The sequence below is a fragment of the Asparagus officinalis genome, chromosome 7 (assembly GCF_001876935.1).
Source record: "Asparagus officinalis chromosome 7, Aspof.V1, whole genome shotgun sequence".
NCBI lineage: Eukaryota > Viridiplantae > Streptophyta > Magnoliopsida > Asparagales > Asparagaceae > Asparagus > Asparagus officinalis.
The window spans coordinates 30,018,489-30,034,592 of record NC_033800.1 but is presented as its reverse complement, the minus strand read 5'-3'; the positions used below and the strand labels follow the sequence as shown (position 1 = coordinate 30,034,592).

At 36.3% G+C, this 16,104-nt stretch overlaps 3 protein-coding genes across 3 annotated transcripts; all 3 read right to left on the bottom strand.

Moving 5' to 3' along the window:
* LOC109846908 lies at positions 8,415 to 13,444 on the bottom strand. Its single transcript, XM_020416145.1, has 4 exons — positions 13,298 to 13,444; positions 11,418 to 11,483; positions 8,700 to 8,771; positions 8,415 to 8,588 (listed from the first exon to the last, which is right to left on the bottom strand). Exons 1-4 carry the CDS (start codon positions 13,442 to 13,444, stop codon positions 8,415 to 8,417), a joined length of 459 nt encoding a protein of 152 aa, XP_020271734.1.
* On the bottom strand, positions 10,204 to 11,133 carry LOC109849641. The gene is made up of 3 exons (XM_020419497.1): positions 10,986 to 11,133; positions 10,576 to 10,884; positions 10,204 to 10,481 (listed from the first exon to the last, which is right to left on the bottom strand). The coding sequence occupies exons 1-3, from the start codon at positions 11,094 to 11,096 to the stop codon at positions 10,218 to 10,220; spliced, it is 684 nt and encodes a 227-aa protein (XP_020275086.1). The 5' UTR covers positions 11,097 to 11,133; the 3' UTR covers positions 10,204 to 10,217.
* Positions 14,164 to 15,899, bottom strand: LOC109846907. The gene is made up of 2 exons (XM_020416144.1): positions 15,840 to 15,899; positions 14,164 to 14,481 (listed from the first exon to the last, which is right to left on the bottom strand). The coding sequence occupies exons 1-2, from the start codon at positions 15,891 to 15,893 to the stop codon at positions 14,164 to 14,166; spliced, it is 372 nt and encodes a 123-aa protein (XP_020271733.1). The 5' UTR covers positions 15,894 to 15,899.

Here is a 16,104-nt window from a genome sequence, read left to right as displayed (position 1 = left end):
GAGCGAGCGCGGGGGAGGACCGATGAAGAGAGGCGTAACATGGTCGGCGTTAGGGTCCTTGGCATCGAAGGCGGAGGCGCCAGAGGGAGCGGATTCTTGGGAGATTAGGGTTTGAGATGAGGGATTTGAGGGGATAGCCGCAGGACAGTGATAGGACGGTGGTGGATCGAGCGCGGGGGAGGACCGATGAAGAGAGGCGTAACATGGTCGGCGTTAGGGTCCTTGGCATCGAAGGCGGAGGCGCCAGAGGGAGCGGATTCTTGGGAGATTAGGGTTTGAGATGAGGGATTTGAGGGGATGAAGACGACGACAATGAGATGAAGGATTTGAGGTGGATTATTAGGAGTCTGAGATGAGGGATTTGAGAGATTGGGGGGAAATTTTGGGGGGTTTAGAGTGTGAAAATTTTTGGGGGGAAATTTTTGCTCAAGGAAGAGCAGGGAGAAAGAGAGATGTTTTATTTTAAAAAATAATAATAATTAAAACATCCAAACGGTTTAACTCATCTGTGTTAAACATCTTCAACCGTTTAAGCTGTTTTCATTTGCCCAAACGTTTACAAGAACCGTTTGGGTTGAGAGGTACGGGGGTTTTAGAGTCGGGTGAAAATTTTTGGGGTGGAATTTTTGCTTAAGGAAGAGAAGGGAGAAAGAGAGATGTTTTATTTTAAAAAATAATAATAATTAAAACATCCAAACGGTTTAACTCATCTGTGTTAAACATCTTCAACCGTTTAAGCTGTTTTCATTTGCCCAAACGTTTACAAGAACCGTTTGGGCTGTCCTATTTTATACTAGCGAGGTGTCCTCTGTGTCCTAAGACTGAGTGACACGGGTCAAGACATCGTTTTGAGAAGCTTCCACCGCCGCTTGTATATCATATATCATAAAAATTAGAAACTTTGATGAGAAATTATTAAGAAGAGTCGGGGCATAGTCAAAGCATAGTCAAAGCGTCATGTGATATGCTGCAAATCATAGCACAACTTCACGGGATCCAATTCAAGTACTTATGATGCAAAACACTCAAATACTTATGCTCGATTCGAGCATAAGAAGTAGATCCTAAAAAGTGATCGTATAGCTTCGATCTGTGATTCGCTGATGTCGTCTTACATATTTTCTACAAAATAAAGTACTTTATTAGTATGTACGATGATAATATATAAATGAAAAATAACGTGATGATAATATCATAAATTAAAAATAATCCACCTTCTTCTCAACCTCCCACTCGATAATAAGAGCCATCCATTTGAGATATTCCCGCAATATCTCACTCGAGTAATCTACTTTCAGAAGTCAATATTATCTATTAACATAATCTAATTTCTGAAGTCTGAAATAAATGTATATTCAAAAATCGCTAATTGTTTAAATATTATCAGATTTGTGAGCAATCCTTTATCATTGAGATCCCTTTGAACCTGAATAAATATTAATTGGTTGTTAATCTTTATGTGAATTGTGCAAAAACCTACAAAAAGGAACCATCAACCAGACAAACCAAATCCTTATTTTTGTCCATACTGAAGCTTTACCTCGTGCTGGACATTTATTCAAAAAAAAAAATCTAAATTGGCCCATGATTGTTGACTTGTATATTGACATTTGTTAGGCCATTGATATTAGAGGCCCGCTCTTTTCTTTGAGTACCCACCTACTTTTTACCCAAATTCCCACCAAAATTTTTTCCAACAAATAATGAGGATATTATTATTTTCTTGCTGATTGGTTTTTTAACAAGGAAATGATTTCTCGCAAATCAAAATCTTTTAGCGAGGAAGCATTAAATTTGTCGCCATTAAATTTGGTGGGTTTTGCATATTTTTCCGCCAAACTAATAATGAGGAAACTATTATTTCCTCGCTAATTGATTCTTTTAACGAGGAAAGTGAGGAAACTATTATTTCCTCGCTAATTGATTCTTTTAACGAGGAAAGGGTTCCTCGTAAAACAAAAAAATTTAGTGAGGAAACCTTCAATTTATCTTGATTCTTTTAACGAGGAAAGGGTTCCTCGTAAAACAAAAAAATTTAGTGAGGAAACCTTCAATTTATCATCAATGAATTTGGTGGGTGTTGCATATTTTTCCGCCAAATTAATAATGAGGAAACTATAATTTCCTTGCTAAAACGGTTTCTCGTAAAACAAAAACTTTTAGCGAGGAAGCCTTAAATTTGTTGCTATTAAAATTGGCGGGTTTTGCACATTTTTCCACCAAACTAATAATGAGGAAACTATTATTTCCTTGCTAATTAGTTTTTTAACGAGGAAATAGTTCATCGTAAAACAAAAATTTTAGCGAGGAAACCTTTAATTTGTCGTCAATGAATTTGGCGGGTGTTGCAAAATTTTTCGCCAAACTAATAGTGAGGAAACTATAATTTCCTCGCTAATAGGTTCTTTTTAACGAGGAAACGGTTCCTTGTAAAAACAAAAACTGTTAGCGAGGAAACCTTAAATTTGTCACCATTGAAATTGGTGGGGTTTTTTATTTCCCACCAAACTAATAATGAGGAAACTATTATTTCCTCGCTAATTGAGTCTTTTGATGAGGAAACGGTTCCTCACAGATTATGGATCTTTAGCGAGAAAATCATACTTTATCGTTGTTATATTTGGCAGATTTTCCTCTATTTTTCGCCAAAAGAACAGCGATGAAATGATTATTTCCTCGTTAAATGTGCATTTCGCGATGTAAAAGTTCATCACCAAAATCTCATATTTCCTCGCCAATAAAATAACTAGTTAGGAGACCAAATCATGATCATCTTTAGTGAGGAACTAAAATTTTCATCGTAAAAGGTGGTCTAACTAGTTAGGAGACCAAATCATGATCATCTTTAGTGAGGAACTAAAATTTTCATCGTAAAAGGTGGTCTACTGTGAGGAAAATATATTCATTGTAGAAAACCACTAATATTTACCGAGGAAACAATATTTTTCTCGTCGAAAGTGATATTTGTTGAGGAAAATAATTTTCTCGCAAAAAAGTTTGTCGCTAAAAGACCTGTCTGTTGTAGTGTTGGTTTTTTATTGAATAGTCTTCCATTGCGCTCCATCCATATGCTATAAATTGATGCTGTTAAAGCCAATCTTTTGATATTGTGTTTGAATCTTCCTCCCCGCAAACTGAAACTATACCAGTTTAACAACTGATTCCAATCACAGCTTCTCCACTTGAAACAAAACCAGCCCATTATGTTATTCCAGACATCTTTAGAGAATTTGCAATTAAAAAATAATTGATTCCTACTTTCAGCTTCTCCTGAGCAAAGGAAACACTGATTTGTTTGAATTATCCCTCTCCTAATCAGTTTGTCTTGAGTTAGAAGCCTGTCTTGGACAGCTAACCAAGAGATAACAGAATGTTTAGGATAATTAACACCTCCCCAGATAGTTGAGCACCATGGTACCTTGTTTTCGGCAGAGGACAGAGCATGATATAATGCTGATAATTTGATCTTTGAGTTACTGCAGCAAGATCGAATTAGATTTTGTAAATTCTCCACACCATTACAGTGACCAATTGCTTTATTCCTGACTTTTAGGAGCTGTTTCCATACCCATGAATCTCCATTTTTCACATCAACTTGCCATATATTCAAGTGTTTAAGGTATGTACCATGTATCCATTATTTGATCCATAGCAATTCCTTATTAGTGTGTATGTCCCAAATTATCTTCAAAGCAGCCGCCATGTTCCAGATTGTAGCTGAGAAGATACCAAGGCCTCTATATGTTTTTTTTGAACAAACTCTGTCCCAAGATACTAGGGCAGGTTTGGTAGAATGATCATTTTTTCCCCATAGGAAATTTCTACAGAGCTCGTCAACTTTTTTGAGGACTTTAGCTGGGAGAACAAAGCAAGAGGTCCAATATATTTGTATGCCCAGGATAACACTTTTTATTACTTGTAATCTGCCTGCATATGAAAGCTTTTTAACCTTCAAATAATTCTGAAGTTGACTGGATACTTTGCTGAGGAGAGGATTGCAATCAAGAGTTGTTAGCCTCCTGCACACAAGTGGCATTCCCAGATATTTGATAGGCATTTTGCCTTCGGAAAAGCCCAGGTAATTTTGAATTGTTGCCTTCACAGAATCTCCAACTCCACCATAGAAAATTGCACTCTTGCTAGGATTTGCCTCCAGGCCTGAGACCTGACTGAAACTTGTGATACATTGATAAATTTTTTGAATAGAGAGAAGATCTCCTTTGCAAAAGAGTAATAAGTCATCCGCAAAGATTAGATGAGTTATTTTTTGCCTTCCACACTTAGGATGATATTTGAAATCCCTGTCATGATTCAGAAAGTCCAGACTTCTTGTAAGATATTCCATAGCCAGAATAAACAGATATGGGGAGAGGGAATCTCCTTGTCGTAGGCCTCTTTCACCCTTGAAATATCCATGTAAAGACCCATTGAGAGAGATGGAATACTTGGGGGTAGATATGCATGTCATAATTCTGTCAACCATCACAGTTGGAAACCCCAAACCTTGAAGAATTTCTTTAATAAAATCCCAACTAACAGTGTCAAAGGCTTTCCTTATGTCAATGTTAATCATGGCTCTAGGGGAGATGTGCTTTCTATTATAGTTTTTAACCAATTCATGAGCCAATAGGACATTATTTGTAATATGCATACCCTTTACAAAAGCAATTTGAGCTTCATTTATGAGATACCCCATGACTGATTGTAACCTATTTGCAAGAATCTTTGAGATGACTTTATAGATACAATTGCAACATGAAATTGGCCTGAAATCAGATGGGGTGTTTGGACATTGTAACTTAGGAATCAAGGTGATTGAGGTTGAATTAACAACACCAAGTAACTTTCCAGTAGAGAAGAACTCATCAATAGCTGAAGTTAATTCATCTCCAATAACTGACCAGGCTGTCTTGAAAAAAGATGCTCCATAACCATCTGGGCCTGATGATTTATTATCGGCCATAGAGAACACTGCTCTCTTGATTTCTTCTTTAGTTATAGGTACATTAAGATCCCTGATGTGATTTTCATCCAAACATGGACCATTTTTTATAACCCTGATGTCAGGAGCCATTGTTTGAACTGCAGTACCCATGAGACCTTTGAAGTAGTTGATGAGCTCATTAGCAATATCCTTACTTTCAGTAATTCTTTCTCCCCTGCTGTTACTGAGAATTAGTACTCTATTCTGGTGCCTGTTTGCTTTGATTACTGAGTGAAAGTAGCTTGTGCATCTGTCCCCCTTGATACTCCATTGAATTCTTGCTTTTTGCTGATAGAAAGATAGCTCACAATTCAAAAGTTTACTATAAGTAGATAAGCAACTTTTTTCTTGGCATATAAGAGCAGAATTAAAAGGGTCATCCTGTAATTTTTTTTGAGTATCTTCCAAAGCATGATGAGCTCTTAAGACCTGTTCACTGATATTAGCATAATGCTTCCTGTTGAGTTCCTTCAGAGCACTCCTTAGAAGTTTGAGTTTAGAAATGACTGAATACATTTTGAAACCAACTATCTGTGTTTGCCATATTGAATTCACTGTAGGCAAGTAATTGTCATGAGTTGTCCACATTTTAAAGAACTTAAAAGGCTTTTTTCCTCTATCTTTCTCTTCATATACTGAGACCAAAGCAGGTGAGTGATCTGAAAAATTTGGAGATAAAAATTCAACATGACTAGAAATATGCCTTTGAATCCAGGCTTCATTCACTAGGGCTCTGTCCAATCTGCACCAGACCCTAGTATCTTGGTCTTGCTTATTACTCCAAGTAAAAAAATTACCCAAAGTTTTCATATGTAAAAGCTGGCAATCCTCTATGAAAGACCTGAAGTCTTTTGTGTCTGTATCAGTGAGAGCTACACCTCCAATTTTCTCTTCATCATTTATCATAGTATTGAAATCTCCACAAAGAAGCCATGGAGAATTCCCAGCAGTTTGCTTGATTTGAAAAAGCTCTGTCCACAAATCTCTCCTACAGCCCTGATGGTTGGAACCATATACAGAGGATATAATGCAGTCTACCCTACCATCCACAGACTTAACAGTACAAGTAATATGTTGTGAAGAAATGTGCTCAATTTGGATATTAAGAATATCAGGATCCCATAGAAGTAAAATCCTGGCTTTGCCATTATTTGGTGCATTAGAAATCCATTTCCATTTACCAGCTATCTTCTTTGCTACTACTGGTATGTTAGCCTGCTTAATTTTTGTTTCAAGTAAAGCAATGAAAGAAAGATGATACTGAAAAATATGCTGCTTAGTCAGATGATGCTTAGGGGATTTATTTAGTCTCCTTACATTCCAAAAGGAAAAATTCATTTCAATCTAGCTTTACTCCCTCTGTCCAATGTGGAGGGATCCAGATCACATATTTTTGCTGCCAAAGAAGAGAAAGAGTTACTAGATATGAGCCTGCTATTATTTCTTCCCTTTTGTATTTGTGTCCATGAAGCCTCAGGATGTACTTCTTCTCTATTTTCAGTGTTTGCTCCAGAAACATGCACAACATGCACAAGTTTTTTAGTCTGTGAACTATGCACAACATGAACAGGATTTTCCTCAATTGAGAATAAAGATAATCCTTCTCTCTCTATTTGCCCATCTTGTATCTGATTATCAATATATTCAGAACATTTCCCAGCTATGTGCACATTGTGCACATTTTGAGTATTCACAAGAATTTTTTCAGATTGCCTCAACTCAGATTGGTTTGACCCCTTAGAAAGAATGATATGATCCTTTCCATGCACAGACTTCATGAAATCAGTATTTTGTATCACAGGATTTTCAGAGCCTGAATTTGACAATAAGCTAGCATTTAGGCCCCCCTGAACATTTTCCTTTGTTCCAGGATTTTTTGGAACCCATCTCTGAGTTCTGACCTGTCTTCTACAAAACTTAGCATCATGTCCCAATTGTTTACAATAATCACACCATTTAGGCTTCCATTCATATTGTACTCTTTGATTAATCATCTTGCCATTTGGCCCTTGTATTGAAATATGATCTGGCAACATTGAAGGCATTTTCACTTCCACAAGCACCCTAGCATATGATAGCCTCTGTCTATTGGCAGTGAGCTTATCTGTGGCTATTGGTTTGCCAATTACACTTGCTATTTTGCTCAAACATTTAGCATTCCACAAATTCAACCTTAACCCTGGCAGCTGAATCCATATAGAATAGGTATTTTCAAAACTCTTTTATGTTTCTTCTTCAATTGTCCAGAATTTAAGTAAAATAGGTCTTGATCCAAAGAACCAAGGGCCATTTTCCATAATATCATTCATTTCTTCCTTAGTATTAAATCTGAACAGGAAAAGTCCTGATTTAAGAAGAAGAATTTCTAGAGTAGCCAGAGGAGACCAAGCTTTCTTAATGAAATTTTCCATATCCTTAAATTTGGCATTAATCCCTTATACCTGACCAATGAGAGATAATTTCCATATAGATTCTCCTTCTTTCCATTCCTCTTCTTCAAAAATTACAGAATCTTTAGAGTTAGGGGGAATAAAATCCAAAGCCATGCCATTACTTATCTTTCTATTATCAGCAAAGAAACTGATCCAGCTCTTTTTCTCATTTTTAACAGGATCCAGAAATTGCTCAGACTGTGAAGGATTTAAAGGAGGGAATTCATCATTTTCTTTAGTACTATCCTTATCAAGATTCCTCAATTCAGTCAAATCCACAGCAGGATTCAAAATATCAGAGTCTTCTTTTTCATTCAAAGTACGTGAATTCAAAGATTCCACCTCCAAGACTTCATCATCAGCCCAAGATCCACTCATATTCTTTAAAGATTTAGAAGAAAGTATTGACCTACTGGGCAGGGAAGCAAACCTCTGAGTAGATCCTTGTGACATCTCCTCCATAGACTTCATCGTTCTTTCTCCCCTTCCTGAATCAAGATAGGGCGTAGATCCTTGTGACATCTCCTCCATAGACTTCATCGTTCTTTCTCCCCTTCCTGAATCAAGATAGGGCAGGGAAGCAAGCCTCTGAGTAGATCCTTGTGATTTAGACATCTCCTCCTTCATCGTTCTTACTCCCCTTCCTGAATCAAGAACATCAGGAACAGAATTCAGCAGATCCGCCATTAGAATCTTCTTTTTCTCTCCCCTAGGTCCCGTAGATCCCATCAGCTCCGATTCAGATGAGACATATCCATCTTCAGCAAAATCGGAATCATCAGGATTCACAGGAGCAATCGAACTTGAATTTGAAGATCTCAAACTAATTTCCATGATTTTTTTTCCTTTTTTCTTTTTGATTTTTGCCATCACAAATCCAGGCGGGGGCGCAAGTTAGCAGGCAGAAAATTACCTGCTAACGTGCACCAGGGAGAAACCGCCAAAAAAATCTTAAATTTGTTATTAATGAAAATACGAAGACAATAATTTGTTCTTTATTAATTTCTGCATGAAAAACTGGCTTTAATGATAGCAAAGAGAGTCAATACCTTTATTTGAATGGTTAGGTTGCTCTTTCTGATCCATAGCTTTTCTTTATGGTCAGGGTGAAAGCGATTCACCTTCAGGGTCAGCATGCAGCTGGTACTCTCCAGGTAGCTGGTCTCATTTCCCTATATTGATATATAAGGCTTGAGCATTAATTTCTTGTGTGAATATTGGTGTAAACATAATTGATATAGCTGATTGCTAAATGTATAATACAAGGAGCAAATGTTGCTTACCTTGCTTATCACTGTCAAATGTCCATCAGTAGGATGTGATATTTCATTCTGACCACGTATAACAGTCCCATCCTGGAGTTCCAAAAGGATAATAAAATTAGAAAATCAGCTTTATTTAGACCAAGCCCTACTAGAGATTCTTATGCTTCAAATTCACTTCAAAAATGGTATATCGTCTAGACCACAGTATCTTTTCCGAATCAAGGAAGTGAGAAACTTAGACCTACTCTAAATATTTACGAGCAAATACAATGGCAATCTATAGTAGAATAACTGCTACACTTAAAAGCGTCCCTTAAAGATGTACAATAAACTCTGGAGGACAGCTACTCAGACCATTATGCTTTATGCATAAGAAATTTGGGTGACTAGTAAACAACTTGCATACTGAATGAATGCATAACATGAGAATGTAGGGATTGATTATAACAAGGGGGAAAATGAGGAAATCCAGTATATTGTCATTGGTTGTTTCAATTAACTAACAGGCATACGATGGAGCTCCCACTTGCATAAGGCTAGCCTATCACCAAAATATTAATAATGATGAAAACAAAAGATAAACGATGAAATTTTGAGATAATCATGTCGACCAGGACCAACAGGTGCATAAAGAATAACTTACTATGAAGTAGGTAATAAAACCAGAAGTACAAAAAAAACTTGATCGGCTTAGTAAAATGGATTGTTGTCTATGATTCCAACACAGAAAATTGGCCTTAACAGTGCTGTTGGTTTTGGGTGTTCACGAGGAAGAGGAGAGGGAAAGGGAAGGAGGGACATGGAACTGACCTCACAAATTACGGCAGGGAGATCCAATAAATACATGATGTGCACTAAAAGCGCATATGTGCTCAATACTCTCAAACTATAATTGACTTAGTTATGTACTTATATTCAATACCAAAGTGTGTGATATGGTATCAAATTGAAGATCTACATGTTACTAATTTCGAATAAAGAATAGACCTCTAACAGCACAGTAAAAGGTGGCAAATGAATGGTTCACCAACACAAAAAATAAAATCACGTTTTTGAAGTCCTCAAGAACACATGATTATATATGCAGATGTTTTAGGCCATGTAGCTTATTGTCAACAGGACAGGTTGTCCATTTGAACAAAACTCAAAGAAAAAATGCTCTCCTGTTTAATTTGAGTATATGAGCTAGAATAACTAAGCAATAAAGATTAATCTGATAATAACAAAAACCAGAGGAAAACAACTGTAGAAAACAACACTAATAACAAAAGATAAAGTATCAATTATAAACCTTAGTACATAAATCAAGTTCTGTGTAGAGTATGGTGTGATCTGTATGCAAACCAAGCTATAGTAGGCGCATGAGATCAGCAGCAACATGGATGTGAGCTTAACCAGAGTATGCAAACCAAGTGTAAGGGTAAAGCATAGAAGCTGAGATCAGTATCACACAGAAAAGAGTATGCAAACCAAGTGCACTTTCTAACCACAACAGCATTTAAAGTAGTCACCAATTATGTATAACTTACCAGCTTTTCAAAGCATAACAACTTTGTCTGACGGCCAAGCTATTGTCGTACCAACGGCATCTTCAATGCATTCTAACTCAGATGTCGGCCTCCAAAAAGATGCACTAGGGATACTAGGGATATCAACCCAAACACGCATAGCATTAGGACCTAAAGGAACGAAGTGAACAACCTGGTTCGGATCACTTGAAGACCAATGTCCTTCAGCAACTATCTTTCCCGAGCCACCAATATCTAACAAGTTGCACTTTTTCTTTGAGTTGTTCACACTCTAGCAACAATACAAAAACAGTGATATCAATTATAGAAAAGAAACTAGTATAATCAAATTTCAAAATAATGATAGTATCAGAAAAAAAGGTTACCGAAGGAGATGATATGTTTGTAGATTCCACATTGTTAATTGAGATATTTTCCAATACAACCTTGTCAGCAGGCCACGCTACTTTAGTGCCGATAGCATCTTCAATAGATGTCATGTCAGGCGTGGGTCTCCATAAAAAAGCTTCAGGACTTGTCGGGACATCAACCCAAACAATCATGGCATTAGGTCCGAGAGGAACGCCATTAACAAGCATTTTTGAATCATTGGAAACCCAACGACCTTCAGCAACAATTTCATCTTTTCCGGTCCAATTGAAGATCTTGCACTTTATATGATTCATATTTTTACTCTACCAATCAATGAAAACAAACAAACTCGACTTAACTATTTATATGTAAGATAACTAATATGAGTAATAAAAGTAAATGAGCAAGCTAAAAATTATTTTACCGAATGCATGGATATATTGTCTTCATTGTCAGATTGATGACTGATTTGGAACACCACCTTATCAGCTGGCCACGCTATTGTCTTCCCCTGAGCTTGTTGCATACAGAACATATTAGTTGTAGGCCTCCAAAGAAAAGCTTCTGGTTTGTTTGGAATGTCTACCAACACTTCAATTGCATTAGGACCAAGACGAGCATGATTTACAAGCTCCTTTGGGTCACTAGAACACCAACGTTCTTCAGCTACAACCTCATCTATTCCACACTAATCTAAAAGCTTGCACTTGTCATGTGGTTTAGGGCACATACTCTACAATGTATCAGACTATAATTAGAACATAAAACTCTATCCGGATAATAACACATGCAATTTTCAAATTTTATACCTCATAATCGATTAAAAAGAAACATGCTAGATAATTGACTTATTTACCTTAGGACTGGTCTTATCAATTTCGGGCCCATTCTGCTCATCTTCATATTCCTCATTCTGCATTCTCTAACAACTCAAAAAAAAATATTATTAATAATAATTGTTAGCAAATCTAGTTATAAAGACCGGTAACTAATTTATAAACGAAACAAGGCTGAATTCAATGAGGCCCTCTCTCAAACAGGCATATGAAAAAGTTATATACCAAAACAGTAATGACGCATGGGAATGAGGTTCCCTCTGTTCATGTTCTCATCTTTTGCAAGTCAATTTCATCTTTGCATCCAAGATGTGACAAGAATATATACTATGATGGAAAATAGGGGAAAGTTTATTTGCATAGTCACAGTGGTCCAAAGGAATGAGTCTATTAATTCAATGAAGAAGACGTACATGAGGAAGCAGAAGAGACCACGATACCAATGCAGTCAAATATGCAAAACAGTAGCTAGCAGAAAAATAAAAAATAAAAGACAAAACTGAACTACATTTCATTCAACTCCAATAACCAAAGGGTAAAGAGAAACGTGAATAAAGTTGATGGAACAGGAAGAGAAGTTGGATATTCAAGATGCGTGATAACCAATAACAAAAGAAAATATTTACATTTCATATGAACTATAAGGGCGTGAATTGAAAGAAAAAAAAAGGTCCCTTTCGGTAAGCAAAAAATATTGCTTTGTACCCAGTTAGAACATGTCACATAATCAAACCCTACAACCCACAAACGTTGTCGCTTGGCATGATCACAGATCCGCAGGCAAATATTGCTTCGAAAACTTCATAGTGAACCTCTGCTGATACTAAAATACGCAGAGAAACTCTTTCTCTAGTAACTTCAATAGCATCTTGCGCGCAAGATGCAATACCAGGAAGCTTTCTACAAAATTCATGATGGGCAAAGAGAACCTCTCTACTGGAGTTTAGATGGTACACGTATGTCACATACAAGATCCTAAGGTTTTTCTTGCCAAATCTGAGGACGGTAGAGGTTGTTATGTTGAATCCAATAACCAGAAGAAATTTTAATCGAATCGAATAGAATAAGAAGGTTTTTTTGTCAAGTGTTGATAGTATGGGATTTTCAGTAAGTTATTCTATACAATTTGATAGCCAGTCCAGGATCCAAGTTTGGTCTGTGTGACCAGCCTTAGTAGTGTTGGCACAAATGGACGATACAAACATCCCTCCAAAAAAGGAGGGGGAAAGAAGCAAGAAAACCTGCATGTTAAAAATGATAAGGAACCCACATAAATGAAGGTTCCCTCTGTTCATGTTCTCATCTTTTGCAAGTCACTTTCATCTCTGCATCCAAGATGTGACAAGAATATATACTATGATGGAAAATAGGGGAAAGTTTATTTGCATAGTCACAGTGGTCCAAAGGAATGAGTCTATTAATTCAACGAAGAAGACGTACATGAGGAAGCAGAAGAGAACAAAAACAACACAATAAACTTTTGTGTCCGATCTTGTATATATATACTCATATCAAATAATATCGTTTTATACATGTTGGCTTTCAAGAGTCCATAATACCACTGCAGTCAAATATGCAAAACAGTAGCTAGCAGAAAAATAAAAAATAAAAGATAAAACTGAACTCCAGAGTCTAACCAGACCAGCAGTCAAACAATAGGATGGCAGAGGCTAGTGTAAAACAAAGAAGAGTATCAATAACGTCAATTATAAATACCTACATAAATGAAGGAACCCACATCCTCATTTTCTCTTTTTGATGCCAAGGGTAATTTTCCAGATATTTTTTTTCACAGAAAAAAATAAAAAAGAAGATAACAAAATATGATGTGAACTAATTTATGAAATAATGGCTTGGATGGCAAATACAAGTCCTTTAATTGAAAGTTATATAGATGTACCTGATGATTTCCAACTAATTTATGGATCACAGTCTCCAACTGTTGTATTCTATTTCGGAATTCAGAATTTTCCTCTTTTAGCTGGAGCACATGTTTGTCTCTGGCTTGTAAGAAAGATACTTTGCTTATAGTAACTCCTCTTCCCATTCCTCTTAATCGCCCAGGTTTATCTTTTCCTAATACTTTAGAAAGAGCATCTTCTCTCACATTAGTTGATGAGGATGAAGGTGTAGCAGTTTCAATTTTTTTAAGCTTATCCTGAAAGGTACAACATATATATCATTAAGAAAACATATATTAATGTATAATGTATTACCATATCAGCTGTTAATCGAACCATTCCCTTGCGACTGCAAGTGTGTGGGACTTGTCTGTGCCTTAATGCCTTGAACTTTTCACTTTTGACCTGGAGACATTGGTCCTTTATCATAATAACATCTCTTAATATAAGCTAGTGATTAATTATCTCAGAAAAACATACCTTAAACTCTGGGCTTGTTTTTGTCTTGATAAATTTCTTCCAAATTGCTAAAGATGGTATGTTGTCTGGTTTGAGCTGAAGTCTTTGTTCCTTCTTCTTTGTTGCTCGTATTTGAGCAACTAGTCTTGATTTTGAGGCCCTCCAAAGACATCTCATCAATTGAAATATGACATTCTTTTGCCATTCTTCTTCTAATATGAATCTTGCCAGCATTTTATATGCATGAAAGTATTATTAGCTGAAGGACTATATTGAAGGAGATTTTCATATGTTAGATAGCTTATGTAAAATGATAGTAAATTATTACCTGAACTTCTTCCCATAATACAACTTTCAGACCATCATCAAGGTTCCTCCAATCATCAAGTGTTACAGGAACATGCTCTCATACAAGAGGGCCCAAAAACGATGACAAGTGTACTGATCCGGGTCCATATGGTTCACCAGAATCAGTAAATTGAATCTGAATTCGGTTCGCAGGGTCCCTAGCAAGATTTTTCTTTTTTGTTGGACCCCTTTTCTTTTTTATGCCTCTTGCAGCTTTAATTGTATCTTGTGTTGGTGCATCTTCAGCTGTATCATCTTCTTGGACCATATCTTCTTCAGGAATATGAATATTTGGAACTGGTCCATCTTGGGGAGCTTCTTGATTGACTTGCGTAAGGCCTTCCATGGCATTCACATCCCTCGCATAATTATCCACCTAGAAGAAGTAGGTACTCCAATTAAACTATCATTAATTAAGCTTTCATGAATTCTGAAATTAAGCTCTACCAAAAATACCTTATCGGTTTATCGAGTGCCTGCATGCAAACATATCATCATCGCATGATAGTGCATTCCAATACATTTTGTCTTCTTTTTTCTAAGTAGTATATACCATTGAACATTACAAAGTATACATATTGACAGCTTAGTGAGGATGATCCTGCTGAGGAACCTAGTGGAGACGAGATGCTTTCTAGCTTCAATGAATGGATTCTACCTGCTAAAGAACTTGATGGAATGTGGGAAATGTTTTCATTTAGCAAAATTAGTTTATTAAATCCCCTAAAAACTGTAGGACTTATGATATCTAATAATTTTAATTATCTTTGCAGCTTAATTTATGAAACTGGCCTCAAACGCAACATCTCCAATTTAGCTTTCTTCAACCTCCACTTTCTAGCGAATTGGCACAAGCAAACTTCAAACCCCAAAACAAAGAAAATAAGAACAGGGGAAAATTCAGGTTGTCTACCATAAATGAGGAGCAATCTATTCTGAAGACTGCATTAACCTGAGGAAATATTTTTGCTTGCAAGCATTAAAATACCACTACAGTAACCTATTCTGAAGACTGCATTAACCTGAGGAAAAATTTTGGAGGCCAAACAATAAAATTGTTGCTTGCAAGCATTGCCTACAGTTACAAAATGGAAACTCCAAAATTTCTTCTTAAGGAAATATTTTTTTTCAATAAATTTACTTCTGACAATTTGATTGATAAAGTAGTTGATTATTATAAGGGTCCTTTCACTTAAGCCCCTGAGCTTTTAGGTGTCTTACCCTTACCCCCTCCCTCCTACACCCCACACACGCGCGCACCCCCACCCAAAAATATGTTTTCTTAGACCCCAGCAATAGGAATTGACAAAAAGGCGCTTTTACAAAAGGGTACTTTTTCATAAATTGAGGGGCGTTTTCTTTCTTTTACAGATAGAACGTGCTTGGCACGTGAGCCATCAAAATTGATGGCGTTACTTGGGGTAAATGAGAAAATTTAAGGGTTTAAGTGAAATAAACAAAGCTCGGGGTTGATAACAGAAATCAACCCTTAATATACACCTAGACTGCATATATCCTCTTCATAAATCCTCCATTCATTTTTTTTTCACTATTTGTTCACCTGCCATTTTTGCTAAAAATTTGAACCACACAAGCTTTGCAAACAAAGGATGAGAAAAAAGATTTATTTCTGTTGTAAATTTACTAGTAGTTACAACTACATGTATCAACTAAGGGCCAACAATAAATCCTGTAAAAGGATAATATAGGCATATGATCATGCGATAACTATACCATAATACTGTTCTTCCTTTTACGCTGACCTGTCTTTGTAGTCTCACCAACCATCCTCGTTTATCTGTATTAGAAAAAATAAAGGTAAGTATCTATATAGTTAAACCTGGTTTCATATGTGAAACAAATTATACATAAATCAAAATCACAAATAAACACAGTGACACACATTTAAAGTATGAACAACACCAAAATTATTATAAAGTAGCAGCCAATAAGACAAGATAAATCAAACACTTTAAAGTATGATCAACAATCAACCTCC

What these genes read in the sequence shown, in the direction of transcription:
- LOC109849641 (XM_020419497.1), bottom strand. Translation starts at nt 11,096, where the DNA reads ATGTTCTGTATGCAACAAGCTCAGGGGAAGACAATAGCGTGGCCAGCT. An exon ending in ACAATATATCCATGCATTCG is followed by an intron (nt 10,885 to 10,985) that starts GTAAAATAATTT and finishes ATTGATTGGTAG; the next exon opens with AGTAAAAATATGAATCATAT. An exon ending in CAAACATATCATCTCCTTCG is followed by an intron (nt 10,482 to 10,575) that starts GTAACCTTTTTT and finishes TATTGTTGCTAG; the next exon opens with AGTGTGAACAACTCAAAGAA.
- LOC109846908 (XM_020416145.1), bottom strand. Translation starts at nt 13,444, where the DNA reads ATGGGAAGAGGAGTTACTATAAGCAAAGTATCTTTCTTACAAGCCAGA. An exon ending in AATTAGTTGGAAATCATCAG is followed by an intron (nt 11,484 to 13,297) that starts GTACATCTATAT and finishes TTGAGTTGTTAG; the next exon opens with AGAATGCAGAATGAGGAATA. An exon ending in TTGATAAGACCAGTCCTAAG is followed by an intron (nt 8,772 to 11,417) that starts GTAAATAAGTCA and finishes TTGGAACTCCAG; the next exon opens with GATGGGACTGTTATACGTGG.
- LOC109846907 (XM_020416144.1), bottom strand. Translation starts at nt 15,893, where the DNA reads ATGGTTGGTGAGACTACAAAGACAGGTCAGCGTAAAAGGAAGAACAGT. An exon ending in AAAGGAAGAACAGTATTATG is followed by an intron (nt 14,482 to 15,839) that starts GTATAGTTATCG and finishes TACTTCTTCTAG; the next exon opens with GTGGATAATTATGCGAGGGA.